We start from the raw sequence: 16,674 nt of genomic DNA, 5'->3' as shown, positions 1-16,674 counted from the left end.
ATATTCTGTTCCGATCAAAAGTGTGATGCATGAACACGCAAATCCTAATCGGATCGGATCTTTAGGGTCCGTGAACACGCAAATCCTAATCGGATCGGATCTTTAGGGTCCGTGAACACGGCGCATCGGATCACAAGTTTACTCTGAACTCTGATCGGAATAAAGAAACTTTGTCCGTGTAAACTGTAAACACACCTAAAGTCAATCACTGTTATTATATTGTTATTTCTAGTGAACAAGTCCTTTGAAATATGTTAGGAAATGTGAAAATCTTTGTTGTTTTTTTACTTTAAACTGATAATACTGATATCAGTATCAGTATTACATAAGATACTTATTATAATACAATTAATGTAGTCATTTTAATTAAGATAATAATAATACTATTTAAATTGCATATGCTTATTGAGCGTTAAGCTTATTGAGCTTATAATACACATCTGTGTACCCACTCCTGCTGCTGCTGTTTTGTGATGTGTCTGTACTTGTATGTTTTTGTGTATTTAGTCATTACTGTTACATGTAACACGACTTCACCGAAACATCCCGAGTCTGAACCCTCACTGACAATAAACTGATTCTGATTCTGAGCGGTATCATTATGACACAAGCTTGAGCAAACACACACACACGCACAGACACACACACACACACACACACACACACACGCACACACGCGCACGCGCACGCGCACGCGCACGCGCACACGCACACGCACACGCACACGCACACGCACACGCACACGCACACACACACACACTCTCTCTCTGCTGCACCAGGCATCACACAACAGCTGAAACTGAACTCTGACCCCCCTTTGATCTGTTCAAACTGGACCAGCCCAGAGTTTCAGCAGCTCGGTGTGTAGCTCTGTTACACGTCCAGCACGTCTCCTCCTCGCCTCCTCTCACTGTCTCCTCCTCGCCTCCTCTCTCTGTCTCCTCCTCTCACTGTCTCCTCCTCTCTCTGTCTCCTCCTCGCCTCCTCTCTCTGTTTCCTCATCGCCTCCTCTCACTGTCTCCTTCTCTCTCTGTCTCCTCCTCGCCTCCTCTCACTGTCTCCTCCTCTCACTGTCTCCTCCTCTCTCTGTCTCCTCCTCTCACTGTCTCCTCCTCTCACTGTCTCCTCATCGCCTCCTCTCTCTGTCTCCTCATCGCCTCCTCTCACTGTCTCCTCCTCGCCTCCTCTCACTGTCTCCTCCTCTCTCTGTCTCCTCCTCTCACTGTCTCCTCCTCTCACTGTCTCCTCCTCTCTCTGTCTCCTCCTCTCACTGTCTCCTCCTCTCACTGTCTCCTCATCGCCTCCTCTCTCTGTCTCCTCATCGCCTCCTCTCACTGTCTCCTCCTCGCCTCCTCTCACTGTCTCCTCCTCTCTCTGTCTCCTCCTCTCACTGTCTCCTCCTCTCACTGTCTCCTCCTCTCTCTGTCTCCTCCTCGCCTCCTCTCTCTGTCTCCTCCTCTCACTGTCTCCTCCTTGCCTCCTCTCACTGTCTCCTCCTCTCTCTGTCTCCTCCTCTCACTGTCTCCTCCTCTCACTGTCTCCTCATCGCCTCCTCTCTCTGTCTCCTCATCGCCTCCTCTCTCTCTCTCCTTCCTTCCTTCCCTCCCTCCCACCTTTGGACTGACTGACTGACCCTGAATCAGTCCCTGTAGTTCCTACAGACTAATCATGTCTCCACTGTAGCAACATTTAGCTTAGCGTCCTGGTGGACAGGTGGAGGATCCACCTACCAGCTGGGCAGTGGTTGGTTCTGTGTTCCGTCAGCTCGGCCAGACACTCAAAGTCCTGCTGACAGTTGTCGCAGGTGAAGATGGACTCGTCATCGAGGTCGTCCTCGTGGTCTCGCTCGTCTCGCTCGTCTCGCTCGTCTCGCTCTCCATCCTCAGCAGCCAAACGCCGACCGTCTTTGGGTTCTCTGTCTGGAAGGTAGGACAGATAACGGAGACAAAAACAAATGTCTGAACACACTCTTGATTTTGTTACAAGCTGTACTGGTAACTCCACCCGAACACACTCCACCCGAACACACTCCACCCGAGCACACTCCACCCGAACACACTCCACCCGAACACACTCCACCCGAGCACACTCCACCCGAACACACTCCACCCGAACACACTCCACCCGAACACACTCCACCCGAACACACTCCACCCGAGCACACTCCACCCGAACACACTCCACCCGAGCACACTCCACCCGAACACACTCCACCCGAACACACTCCACCCAAACACACTCCACCCTAACCCACTCCACCCGAACACACTCCACCCGAACACACTCCACCCGAACACACTCCACCCGAGCACACTCCACCCGAACACACTCCACCCGAACACACTCCACCCTAACCCACTCCACCCGAACACACTCCACCCGAACACACTCCACCCGAGCACACTCCACCCGAACACACTCCACCCTAACCCACTCCACCCGAACACACTCCACCCAAACACACTCCACCCGAACCCACTCCACCCTAACCCACTCCACCCAAACACACTCCACCCTAACCCACTCCACCCTAACCCACTCCACCCGGACCCACTCCACCCGGACCCACTCCACCCTAACCCACTCCACCCTAACCCACTCCACCCAAACCCACTCCACCAGAACACACTCCACCCTAACCCACTCCACCCAAACCCACTCCACCCTAACCCACTCCACCCAAACCCACTCCACCCGGACCCACTCCACCCGGACCCACTCCACCCGAACACACTCCACCCTAACCCACTCCACCCGGACCCACTCCACCCGGACCCACTCCACCCTAACCCACTCCACCCAAACCCACTCCACCCGGACCCACTCCACCCGGACCCACTCCACCCGAACACACTCCACCCGAACACACTCCACCCTAACCCACTCCACCCTAACCCACTCCACCCTAACCCACTCCACCCAAACACACTCCACCCAAACACACTCCACCCTAACCCACTCCACCCTAACCCACTCCACCCGGACCCACTCCACCCGGACCCACTCCACCCTAACCCACTCCACCCAAACCCACTCCACCAGAACCCACTCCACCCTAACCCACTCCACCCAAACCCACTCCACCAGAACACACTCCACCCTAACCCACTCCACCCAAACCCACTCCACCCGGACCCACTCCACCCGGACCCACTCCACCCGAACACACTCCACCCGAACACACTCCACCCTAACCCACTCCACCCTAACCCACTCCACCCAAACCCACTCCACCCGGACCCACTCCACCCAAACCCACTCCACCCAAACCCACTCCACCCAAACCCACTCCACCCGGACCCACTCCACCGGAACCCACTCCACCGGAACCCACTCCACCTGAACCCACTCCACCCGGACCCACTCCACCCAAACCCACTCCACCCGGACCCACTCCACCGGAACCCACTCCACCCAAACCCACTCCACCAGAACCCACTCCACCCTAACACACTCCACCCAAACCCACTCCACCAGAACCCACTCCACCCTAACCCACTCCACCCGGACCCACTCGACCCGAACATACTCCACCCGAACCCACTCCACCCTAACACACTCCACCCAAACCCACTCCACCAGAACCCACTCCACCCTAACCCACTCCACCCGGACCCACTCGACCCGAACATACTCCACCCGAACCCACTCCACCCTAACCCACTCCACCCGGACCCACTCCACCCGAACCCACTCCACCGGAACCCACTCCACCCTAACCCACTCCACCCAAACCCACTCCACCAGAACACACTCCACCCTAACCCACTCCACCCAAACCCACTCCACCAGAACACACTCCACCCTAACCCACTCCACCCAAACCCACTCCACCCGGACCCACTCCACCCGAACACACTCCACCCGAACCCACTCCACCCGAACACACTCCACCCGAACACACTCCACCCTAACCCACTCCACCCGGACCCACTCCACCGGAACCCACTCCACCCGAACACACTCCACCCGAACCCACTCCACCCGAGCACACTCCACCCGGACCCACTCCACCCGAACCCACTCCACCGGAACCCACTCCACCCTAACCCACTCCACCCAAACCCACTCCACCAGAACACACTCCACCCTAACCCACTCCACCCAAACCCACTCCACCAGAACACACTCCACCCTAACCCACTCCACCCGAACCCACTCCACCCTAACCCACTCCACCCGGACCCACTCCACCCGGACCCACTCCACCCGGACCCACTCCACCCGGACCCACTCCACCCGAACACACTCCACCAGAACACACTCCACCCTAACCCACTCCACCCGGACCCACTCCACCCTAACCCACTCCACCCGAACACACTCCACCCGAACACACTCCACCCTAACCCACTCCACCCTAACCCACTCCACCCGGACCCACTCCACCCGGACCCACCACCCACTCAGAGAGCAAACTACTGACCTAACTTCTGGTTTCATTTCTCTGAACAAGGAGTCCAAATAGATACTGAAATGTTGAGCAACATGAATTCCACTCCCTCGGAAACCACTGACCCAAATTAGAGTTCGGGTTCGGTTTTCAGAGAGCGACATCCGAAAACCCGAACCCAACCCTGCTCATTTCTAATTTATTTACGCTTCCTTATTTGAGAATTGCTTTTATGCATCTATAAAAACATTTTCCGCTTTATCAGCCATTTATTACTAATTATATGTGCTACGTCTGTTCAGTGTGTGTGTGTGTGTCCTGGTAGCAGAATGTGAGACGAGACCCAAGAAAGGCTGTCGGCCCAAATTCTCACTGCTCCATTGTGTCTCCATTTTCACACCTTATTATCACATTATAAATGCTGAGGATCCAACGGCACTGACACTGAAGGCACTGGAGAGGAGAGGAGAGGAGAGGAGAGGAGAGGACAGGGGAGGGACTTACAGGATCCATGGAAAACAAAGAAAAGGTTTAACTTTAATTAATCCCTACAAATTGATTATTGAATATGTTTCAGGACTTCAGAATACAGAAATGCATTGGTTCTTTAGCTCATGTGTTCTGGAGACACATATACAGTTAATGGTAAATGGACTGTACTTGTATACTGTAGCAGTAAATTGTCAGTACTCTATGGTTCAGAGCCATGCCCAATAGCACTTTGACAGGAAGACTGCAGTGGTGGGAGATCAAACCACCAACCTTCTGATAGGTGGATGACTCTCTGATTCCTGTTCCCTGATTGGCCACCATATTCATTTGATATTTCTATAAATCAGAAAAGGTCTGACAGCTCAGAACGGTCGTAAGTTCAGCAAACACAGATCTGAAGTGGCAGCAGTGTTTCCATGTTTCAAAGGAAGAACAGCTCAATTAGTGACTTGCAGTCCCAGCAAGACAAATGATTGTGAGGGAGAGGCGAGAAGCGAGAGGGGATGCCAGGAGATGGGAAAAAGGGGTCGAGGTGATCTGGTGTTTGACCGGAGGGACTGCAGGAGAGGAAGACCGTGATCGAGGAAGGGATGAATGAAGACATGGCGAAGAACAGAAGGTGTTGGCCATCTGTCCAGTGGTGAGAGCACCGTCTGGCCAGGGAGCCCCTCAGCTGCCACAACACATGCACATGCATGTGTAAGCTCACATGCACAATGCACGTGCACACTGGCCAATGTGCATGCCTAAGCAGGACGTACACAGGTATGCATATATGTGGAGACCCATATACAAGCGTGCTACCTGCATACACAAATAAGCACACACAAACATGTTGTGTTTCTCGTGAGTACGTATACCTGTTTAGTATGGGTGTAACGGTTCATCGCGGCGTTCAGTAGGGGTGTAGCGGTTCATCGCGGCGTTCAGTATGGGTGTAACGGTTCATCGCGGCGTTCAGTAGGGGTGTAGCGGTTCATCGCGGCGTTCAGTAGGGGTGTAGCGGTTCATCGCAGCGTTGAGTATGGGTGTAACGGTTCATCACGGGGTTCAGTAGGGGTGTAACGGTTCATCGCGGGGTTTAGTATGGGTGTAACGGTTCATCACGGGGTTCAGTAGGGGTGTAACGGTTCATCACGGGGTTCAGTAGGGGTGTAACGGTTCATCGCGGGGTTTAGTAGGGGTGTAACGGTTCATCGCGGGGTTTAGTATGGGTGTAACGGTTCATCGCGGAGTTCAGTATGGGTGTAACGGTTCATCACGGGGTTCAGTAGGGGTGTAACGGTTCATCACGGGGTTCAGTAGGGGTGTAACGGTTCATCGCGGGGTTTAGTAGGGGTGTAACGGTTCATCGCGGGGTTTAGTATGGGTGTAACGGTTCATCGCGGGGTTTAGTATGGGTGTAACGGTTCATCGCGGAGTTCAGTATGGGTGTAACGGTTCATCGTGGGATTCAGTAGGGGTGCAACGGTTCATTTCAGGGTTTAGTCAGGGAGTAACGGTTCATTGCAGGGTTCAGTAGGGGTGTAACGGTTCATCGCAGAGTTCAGTATGGGTGTAACGGTTCATCACGGGGTTCAGTAGGGGTGTAACGGTTCATCGCGGGGTTTAGTATGGGTGTAACGGTTCATTGCAGGGTTCAGTATGGGTGTAACGGTTCATCGCGGGGTTTAGTATGGGTGTAACGGTTCATCGCGGAGTTCAGTATGGGTGTAACGGTTCATCGTGGGATTCAGTAGGGGTGCAACGGTTCATTTCAGGGTTTAGTCAGGGAGTAACGGTTCATTGCAGGGTTCAGTAGGGGTGTAACGGTTCATCGCAGAGTTCAGTAGGGGTGTAACGATTCATTTCGGGGTTTAGTCGGGGAGTAACGGTTCATCGCGGGGTTCAGTAGGGGTGTAACGGTTCACGGTTCTGCATGTTTCAGGTCCAGCCTGAATGGTGAGTAACATGGACAAATGGCCGGAGCCATTTGTCCATGTTACAGAATTATTACAGCTCTGAACTTTATGATATTCAGTCGTCCTATGATCGAGAGGTTGGCGGTTCGATCCCCGGCTCAGGCACACGTGAACACTGTCGTTGTGTCCTTAGGCAAGACACTTCACCCACATTGCCCGGGCGCATGCGCACGCTGCGACCAGCAGCAGGCTCCAGTTAGACTGTAACTGCTGTAAACCAATTCTACCTTCGGGTACCAATAAAGTCACCTTACACCTTACCTTATGAACTTTATGATATTCAGTCATCACTTTCTCTGGCTTGTATTTTAGGGAGTAGTTTAAGGCATGTATTACTGCAACACATCATGTACCACTTGGGCATTAATTATCTAAAGACTGGCCTCAAGAAAAAATTGACAAAGTAAACATTTATGAGCTATAACATTTAGTATTTTAACATTTCAAGGAAAACACTTTTAAACAACCAACATGACATCTGAAAAGTCTGCACCTCACATAAACTCCTCTCTCCCTTCATTCCAGTCTTGTCTGCTCATCCTTTTCTTTGTACTTCAGCCCATCACTGCTGACGTGGGATGAAGAACGAGACCCGCTGGTGTCAGAGCAGAGGATGAGGACCATGAGAAAGCCCAGCGCAGGTGGTGGTGTCTGGTCTCGACTAAGCCCCCGCCAACATGGGCAGGTGTTTCTGTCTGTCGCTCTGACCTCCGACCAGAGAGGTCAGTTTTAACTGCATTGTTAATAGAACTTTATCATCTTTGTGAGAGAATAACAAAGAATGTGGCCAGAGACCGGCGTCCATGTCGGTGCGGCTGCACTTTACCAAACTCTGTGATGAGCTGCGCGCCACGACGGACTGGTCAAACGCTAAAGACGTCTCAAGGCTGAATACGGAACCAACGCCCCCAAATCAGCTACCAGCCTGTGCTGTGCTTGCTCCTGGGGGGTCCAACCCTCCACGGCACACTGCTAATCTGTCCCAATATTTCATAGTTATTTATACATTTATGCACCGATATTTCATTGAGTAAAATGATTAGGCAGCTTCCAGGAAACTTGATGTTGCATCTGTTGAACACACGAACATTATTTACACACATTTTAGCTTCCCATTCGACAATTATCTGTTTCCTGTTCAACGCCATCTCAGTCACCCCCCACCCTCCACCCTCAAACCACAGCAGAAAGAAGCAGCAGGCCTTCTTAATGAAAGCAGACTCACCCCACTGGTGCTCGAGTGCAGAAGGGAGTGTGTGTGCGTGCACGGGCACCGGAGTATTCAATGAACAATTGGACAGTAGTCCCTTGCAAACGGAATAGTGTATTATGTTTCTTTCACACACTTCAGCAGGACACGCTATAGTGACTGTTAAATGTAGAAACACACAAACATGCACGCTCTACAGAGAACCATTATCTCCAAGTCACAGGCTGTCCCTACGCCAACAATCACCGCACACACACACACACACACACACACACACACACTCATGCATGAACCAAAACAAAACCTCCAATCCCAAGCTTATACAACCCGTTAGAATTTTGCACCATAGAGACACACAATAAGTCAAAATAACGGTCTGCTTTCAAACTACAAATAATGTCAAAAGGAAATAAATACACATTTCCCCTTACCAAATGAAACAAGTAAAAATAGCACTCATATTAGACCGAGAATACTCCGTTTGTCCTGAAAGCCTCGGTACTTGGAGGGCCGGTGTCCCACCGGTCCTGGAGTCCTGCTGGTTTTTAGTCTTGCCACGTAACGAGGGGCTGAATCATACCTGAGATGCAGCGAATGCAATTACAGAAAATGAACTGGCTGCTCGGACAGAACCAGCAGCATTCTGGGTCCGAAAGATGGGAAATCATTGTCTGCAGGTACAAGTACAGTAGTCCCTCATTCTCCGCGGGGGTTACGTTCCAAAAACAACCTGCAATAGGCGAAATCCGCAATGTAATCATCTTTATTTTATTTCAATTATTATCCATGTACATAAATGTTTTAAGGCTGTAAAACCCCTCACCACACACTTTATACACGTTTAACAGTCAGGCATTAATCTAAATAGATTGTTTCAGTATTATAGAATGAAACCAAAGATCAGAACCTTTTCAGAACTAAACATTTGTTTGAGAAATAAACATATATAGTACGTACAGTAAACGTTTTCCTGTTAACATGATAGCTTTTAGGAATAACGAATTTAATTTTAATGATCAACCTACGAGGTCGAACACACAAGAAATGATTAATAGCAACTCGCGTATTTCACAGTTCCTCCTCTCCGTCCCTGCGCCGCTCCGCTGTGCCGCTTTAAAGCTTTTGTGCGGATGATGTTGGTCCAGCGTAACATTCTTTTTCCTGCAGTCACTGATCCACAAAGCGAAAGCAGACTCCGTCCTTACGGTGTTCTTGTTGCGGGCAGTCCTTTCTGCTTCCTTGTTTAAACGTATTGCTGCTGTCGTCCTTGTGTTATTTTCCTCCTTTTTTATATAACGAACCGAAGACTCGTTTATTCCGTAATGGCGCCCTACAGCCGCGTAACGTTTATCTTCCTTTAGCATGTCCAGAAGTCTGCGACAAGCAATGAGGTGAACAGCAGACTCAGGGACCGGAGGACAAGCAATGAGGTACCCAGCAGACTCAGGGACCGGAGGACAAGCAACGAGGTACCCAGCAGACTCAGGGACCGGAGGACAAGCAATGAGGTGCCCAGCAGACTCAGGGACCGGAGGACAAGCAACGAGGTGCCCAGCAGACTCAGGGACCGGAGGACAAGCAACGAGGTACCCATCAGACTCAGGGACCAGAGGACAAGCAACGAGGTACCCAGCAGACTCAGGGACCGGAGGACAAGCAATGAGGTACCCAGCAGACTCAGGGACCGGAGGACAAGCAAAGAGGTACCCAGCAGACTCAGGGACCAGAGGACAAGCAACGAGGTACCCAGCAGACTCAGGGACCAGAGGACAAGCAACGAGGTACCCAGCAGACTCAGGGACCAGAGGACAAGCTGTTTAGTGCAGGATGAAAATAAATAGAAATACAAATAAAGGAATCGGGTCGCTTTGAATATCTGCATGAGATATATATGCTAAATGCAGTTTGTGTGTGTGTGTGTGTGTGTGTGCCCTGCTAATTAGATAACGAGAAGTGAATTAGCAGGGCACACAGACTGCTGGGATAGGCTCCAGTAGTGAAGTGAATTAGCAGACTCCACTGTGCAGAATGATGTTACACAGCCTCACCATGTCTTTCTGAGACCCATTCATCACCCCTCGTTAGGATCAGCCGAGAGTTCCTAGCATGGTCATGCTATGTGAGTGCCCCCATTACCCATGTTTGCCCCCGTTACCCATGTTTGCCCTCGTTACCCATGTTTGCCCTCGTTACCCATGTTTGCCCTCGTTACCCATGTTTGCCCTCATTACCCATGTTTGCCCTCGTTCCCCTTGTTTGCCCTCGTTACCCATGTTTGCCCCCGTTACCCATGTTTGCCCTCGTTACCCATGTTTGTTTGCCCCCGTTACCCATGTTTGCCCTTGTTACCCATGTTTGCCCTCGTTACCCATGTTTGCCCTCGTTACCCATGTTCGCGTGAGTGCCCCCGTTACCCATGTTTGCCCTCGTTACCCATGTTTGTTTGCCCTCGTTACCCATGTTTGCCCTCGTTACCCATGTGTGCCCTCGTTACCCATGTTTGCCCTCGTTACCCATGTTTGCCCTCGTTCCCCTTGTTTGCCCCTTGTTACCCATGTTTGCCCTCGTTCCCCTTGTTTGCCCTCGTTACCCATGTTTGCCCCCTTTACCCATGTTTGCCCTCGTTACCCATGTTTGCCCTCGTTACCCATGTTTGCCCTCGTTACCCACGTTTGCCCTCGTTACCCATGTTTGCCCTCGTTCCCCTTGTTTGCCCTCGTTACCCATGTTTGCCCCCGTTACCCATGTTTGCCCTCGTTACCCATGTTTGTTTGCCCTCGTTACCCATGTTTGCCCTCGTTACCCATGTTTGCCCTCGTTCCCCTTGTTTGCCCTCGTTACCCATGTTTGCCCCCGTTACCCATGTTTGCCCTCGTTACCCATGTTTGCCCTCGTTCCCCTTGTTTGCCCTCGTTACCCATGTTTGCCCCCGTTACCCATGTTTGCCCTCGTTACCCATGTTTGTTTGCCCTCGTTACCCATGTTTGCCCTCGTTACCCATGTTTGCCCTCGTTACCCATGTGTGCCCTCGTTACCCATGTTTGCCCTCGTTACCCATGTTTGCCCTCGTTACCCATGTTTGCCCCCGTTACCCATGTTTGCCCTCGTTACCCATGTTTGTTTGCCCTCGTTACCCATGTTTGCCCTCGTTCCCCTTGTTTGCCCTCGTTACCCATGTTTGCCCCCGTTACCCATGTTTGCCCTCGTTACCCATGTTTGCCCTCGTTCCCCTTGTTTGCCCTCGTTACCCATGTTTGCCCCCGTTACCCATGTTTGCCCTCGTTACCCATGTTTGTTTGCCCTCGTTACCCATGTTTGCCCTCGTTACCCATGTTTGCCCTCGTTACCCATGTGTGCCCTCGTTACCCATGTTTGCCCTCGTTACCCATGTTTGCCCTCGTTACCCATGTTTGCCCCCGTTACCCATGTTTGCCCTCGTTACCCATGTTTGTTTGCCCTCGTTACCCATGTTTGCCCTCGTTACCCATGTTTGCCCTCGTTACCCATGTGTGCCCTCGTTACCCATGTTTGTTTGCCCTCGTTACCCATGTTTGCCCTCGTTACCCATGTTTGCCCTCGTTACCCATGTTTGCCCTCGTTACCCATGTGTGCCCTCGTTACCCATGTTCGCCCTCGTTACCCATGTTTGCCCTCGTTACCCATGTTCGCCCTCGTTACCCATGTTTGCCCTCGTTACCCATGTTTGTTTGCCCTCGTTACCCATGTTTGCCCTCGTTACCCATGTGTGCCCTCGTTACCCATGTTTGCCCTCGTTACCCATGTTTGCCCTCGTTACCCATGTTTGCCCTCGTTACCCATGTGTGCCCTCGTTACCCATGTTTGCCCTCGTTACCCATGTTTGCCCTCGTTACCCATGTTTGCCCTCGTTACCCATGTTTGCCCTCGTTACTCATGTTTGCCCTCGTTACCCATGTTTGCCCTCGTTACCCATGTTTGCCCTCGTTACCCATGTTTGCCCTTGTTACCCATGTTTGCCCGCGTTACTCATGTTTGCCCTCGTTACCCATGTTTGCCCTCGTTACCCATGTTTGCCCTCGTTACCCATGTTTGCCCTCGTTACCCATGTGTGCCCTCGTTACCCATGTTCGCCCTCGTTACCCATGTTTGCCCTCGTTACCCATGTTTGCCCTCGTTACCCATGTTTGCCCTTGTTACCCATGTTTGCCCTCGTTACCCATGTTTGCCCTCGTTACCCATGTTTGCCCTCGTTACCCATGTTTGCCCTTGTTACCCATGTTTGCCCTCGTTACCCATGTTTGCCCTCGTTACCCATGTTTGCCCTCGTTACCCATGTTTGCCCTTGTTACCCATGTTTGCCCTCGTTACCCATGTTTGCCCTCGTTACCCATGTTTGCCCTCGTTACCCATGTTTGCCCTCGTTACCCATGTTTGCCCTCGTTACCCATGTTTGCCCTCGTTACCCATGTTTGCCCTTGTTACCCATGTTTGCCCTCGTTACCCATGTTCGCGAGTTCACGGATGTGATTATTTAACTAAATGATAATTCAAGAATTCAAGATTCAAGATTCAAGATACTTTATTGTCATTATGCGAACATAATAAAATTGTGAGAAGGCCCACGGCTTAAGGCACACATCATAACATAAACTAAATTCTCTCTCTTAAGAAACAATATATATATATATACATACACACAGAGAGAGTGAGAATCACAGGCAGTAGTGCAAAATAGCAACAGCAGCAACAGGGCCGGCATAAAGTGTCCCAGATCACTACGAGGGAACGACTGCTTTCACAGCTCGGGGGAAGAAGCTGTTCCTGAGCCTCCCTGTGCTGCTTCTTATTGTCCTGAACCGCTTCCCTGATGGAAGCGGGACAAACAGTCTGTGGCCCGGGTGGGTGGGGTCTGTGGGCGGGACAAACAGTCTGTGGCCCGGGTGGGTGGGGTCTGTGGCGATGCGTCTGGCCCTCCTCTGGACTCTGGAGGTGTAAACAGAGTCCAGATCAGGCAGACGGTGACCCACAATCCCCTGAGCTGTCCTCACCACCCGGGATAGGTCCTTCCTGTCCTGCGCCGTGCAGCTGCCGTCCCACACGGTCGCACTGAGACACAGGATGCTCTCTATCGTGGCCCGGTAGAAGTTCTCAAGCAGCACAGAGGAGAGTCCAGCCCGCTTCAGCTTCCTGAGGAAGAAGAGCCGTTGCTGGGCCTTCTTCACCAGGTGTCTGGTGTTGAGTGTCCAGGAGAGGTCAGAGGAGATGTGGATGCCCAGGAATTTAATGTTCTCCACACGCTCCACTGCTTCCCCTCGTATGCACAGGGGGGCGTGTTCAGTCTTCCTGGACCTCCTGTAGTCCACTAAGACCTCCTTGGTCTTGCTGGTGTTCAGAACAAGGCTGTTACTCGAGCACCACAGCATCAGGTTCTGGACCTCCTCTCTGTAGTGGGTCTCATCGTTGTTGGAGATGTGACCCACCACAGTGGTGTCGTCAGCAAACTTCACAACCATGTTTGTGGAGTGGATGGCAGAGCAGTCGTGGGTGAAGAGGGTGAAGAGAGCAGGGCTGAGAACGCAACCCTGGGGGGTCCCAGTGTTCAGGATCAGAGGGGAGGATGTGGTGTCTCCTATCCTCACCACCTGGGGCCGGTTGCTGAGGAAGTCCCTGACCCAGGAGCAGAGCGGTGGAGACAGTCCCAGGCTGTGGAGCTTCAGAGCCAGCATGTCCGGTGGGACGGTGTTAAAAGCTGAACTGAAGTCCACAAACAGAACTGAAGACATAACAGAAAACCCCGAACACTGGATACACTCCAGATACACGAACTGCATCCCATAATCTAACTTTCATGGCATGGTCGTTTGTCCTTGCCAGCATTAGCTAGATGACAGACAGACTAGAGCAGCAAAACTGAAACACACACAGTCAGCATGACTAAAGCACATCTCTGTATATCCTGTGGGAAGTAAGCTGAAGAAAACGAGGTAACTAATGAACTCCGGGAAATGTTCCTGAGCTGCCCCCGGGTGAAAGACGAGCACTGAAGGAGAGCGCCAGAGGTAAGAGAGGAATAAAACATTCTGCAAAGCACAGGTAGTTATTCAGGTGTTACACGTGGCAGCCAGGAGCTGCTCCTGTGGCCTGTCTGGAGCAGCGTCTGCAGCTCAGAGAGACGAAGGTCTACCGGCCAAGCAAGGAGAATCTGCACACACACACATCTATGTCTGTGTGAGCCTAAAACAAGCATCAAAAGGTGTTCAGAACCCAAAACTAACACAAGGCTCTCATTCTGCTCCACATCACACTCCACTCTGGGAGAGGATTTACAGGCAGGGACAGGAAGCAGTGATGGCGGAGAAGAGGAAGATGATGAGGACAAAGAAGAAGGAACATAATCATCATCTGGCTTTTATATATAATACAGAACTACAGCAATCTGACTTGGGCGTGTCATTCTAGCAAAGGCTCTCCGCTGAGTGAAGATATTTTACTGAGAAACTGGGGTGGGAAGGACCAGAGTTCAAAAGGTAATTGTACAAACAAAATACTCCACAAACTGAGACCGATGGAGCAACACATCTTGGGTGACAACTGCGTGTGTGCGCGTGTGTGTGCGCGTGTGTGTGCGCGTGTGTGTGCGCGTGTGTGTGTGTGTGTGTGTGTGTGTGCATATTTTGAGTAAGAATCTCATCCGTCGGATGGACAAAGATGTGGATTCCCCACCACAAATCCAGGCTTTGGTCCATTCTTGGTTGCTGCTCGTGTTCATGGAGACCATGGATGGAGCTGAGGCTGACCAATCAGCTGCTCTGGCCTTGAGTTCTCGCGTTCCAGTGAAACATGTAGGAAGGGAGGTTAGAGTTTAGAATGGGAGGTCATATACGTTCCTGTGGTGGACAGTGCCGGGGGTCTCCTTGGCCCAGTTGTGGACACGCCATTTTGTGTCCCCGTCACAGCATCCATTGAGTTCGCCGTGAGATGCTGCACCTGTTCAGACTGTTCATCCTGTTCAGACTGTTCAGACTGTTCATCCTGTTCAGACTGTTCATCCTGTTCAGACTGTTCAGACTGTTCAGACTGTTCATCCTGTTCAGACTGTTCATCCAGTTCAGACTGTTCAGACTGTTCAGACTGTTCAGACTGTTCAGACTGTTCAGACTGTTCATCCTGTTCAGACTGTTCATCCAGTTCAGACTGTTCAGACTGTTCAGACTGTTCAGACTGTTCAGACTGTTCAGACTGTTCAGACTGTCTGCACAGGATGAACAGGTGCAGCTGGACAACGACACTCGCCTGAGCTCCAGAGAGCTCCAGAGAGCTCCCTCACCCCCTCTGAGTGAGGGGGTGAGGGAGTCATGCACAAGCACACAGGCGTGTGCTTGTGCATGACTCCCCAGTATGTGTGTGTGTGTGTGTGTGTGTGTGTGTGTGAGGTGGCTATATAAAGAAGCCATCCCACCTCATGTTCCTCCCCCTACCATAGCCCGTGTGTTTTCCTACTACAAGGCCTTCCTAACCCCTCGAGAGGTGATGCGCTGAGCCACAGAGCACCAGTCACAGACACACACACACACACACACACACACACAGACTCACACACACACACACACACACACACACACACACAGACTCACACATACCCTGGGATTTACTGTGACAAGGGAGAGCAGCACCCAACACCAATGTCTGGAAATAGGATGATGAAAGAGCCACTAACGTCATGGAAGGTAGCATAGAATGCACACACACACACACACACACACACCTACACACCTACACACACACACACAGCCTCAGTTTGGCATGAAGGCGTACGCCAAACAGGCTGACAGTGTCTTGCTCATTCGGCCCGAGCGCCTATCCTAGGCATAAGGGGCGGGGCTATTGCTTTTGCAACGCAGAAGACGACAAAGTTGACGAGTGCTCGTCAACCCTCAGCATCCAACTTTGCCATACTGTTGAGGACGACCAACACACTCACGCCCACACACACACACACTCAACAGCACACACACACACCCCGACACTAAACAACACACACGCACACACACAGAGATCCTCAAACACGAGTTGACGAGCGCAGCGAGTCAACCATCGGGCGACCAACACACCCACGCCCACACACACGACACTCAACAGCACACACACACACACCCCGACACTAAACAACACACACATACAGACACACACACACGAGTTGACGAGCGCAGCGAGTCAAAACAAACACCAATCTTATGAAAATGGCATATTAGCATGGAAACGTCCCAAATTTGCCACACACATTCTCACACACATGCCAGTTGAAAAGGCAATGACACCCAGGCTGCATTTTTTACGCTGTTGCCATGGCGATGGCAACCTCTCCTATGGGGAGGGGTCCGACGCCAACTTTGTCGGACAGCCACGAAATTCGGTACAGACATGCTTCATGTCAGGGCAATTTTTTTTTAATTATGGCCACGCCCCAGACACACAGGAAGGCGGCCATATTGGATTGAAACTTAAAACCTCCTGATGGCAGATGGCCATATAATCCAAATAACGATTTGACTAAACTGTGAGCTACTCATGCAGCTCAAATCTAAACACTTGTGAAGCACTCAGGACAAAAGCGGCGTGCGTCGGCGGGTCAGCTCAAC

General features: G+C 51.6%; 1 protein-coding gene across 1 annotated transcript in view; it reads right to left on the bottom strand.

The window, feature by feature from the left end:
- znf423 (zinc finger protein 423) overlaps positions 1–16,674 on the bottom strand; it is a 152,559-nt gene that overhangs the window by 107,779 nt on the left and 28,106 nt on the right. The window contains exons 3-4 of the mRNA XM_068739086.1: positions 9,859–9,869; positions 1,731–1,919 (exon numbers count right to left, since the gene is read on the bottom strand). Of these exons, the coding sequence (XP_068595187.1) occupies positions 1,731–1,919; positions 9,859–9,869 (200 nt within the window). The remainder of the gene's footprint in view (positions 1–1,730; positions 1,920–9,858; positions 9,870–16,674) is intronic.

This window comes from Brachionichthys hirsutus, chromosome 5, assembly GCF_040956055.1.
Source record: "Brachionichthys hirsutus isolate HB-005 chromosome 5, CSIRO-AGI_Bhir_v1, whole genome shotgun sequence".
Lineage (NCBI taxonomy): Eukaryota > Metazoa > Chordata > Actinopteri > Lophiiformes > Brachionichthyidae > Brachionichthys > Brachionichthys hirsutus.
This window is presented reverse-complemented; position numbering and strand designations above follow the sequence as displayed.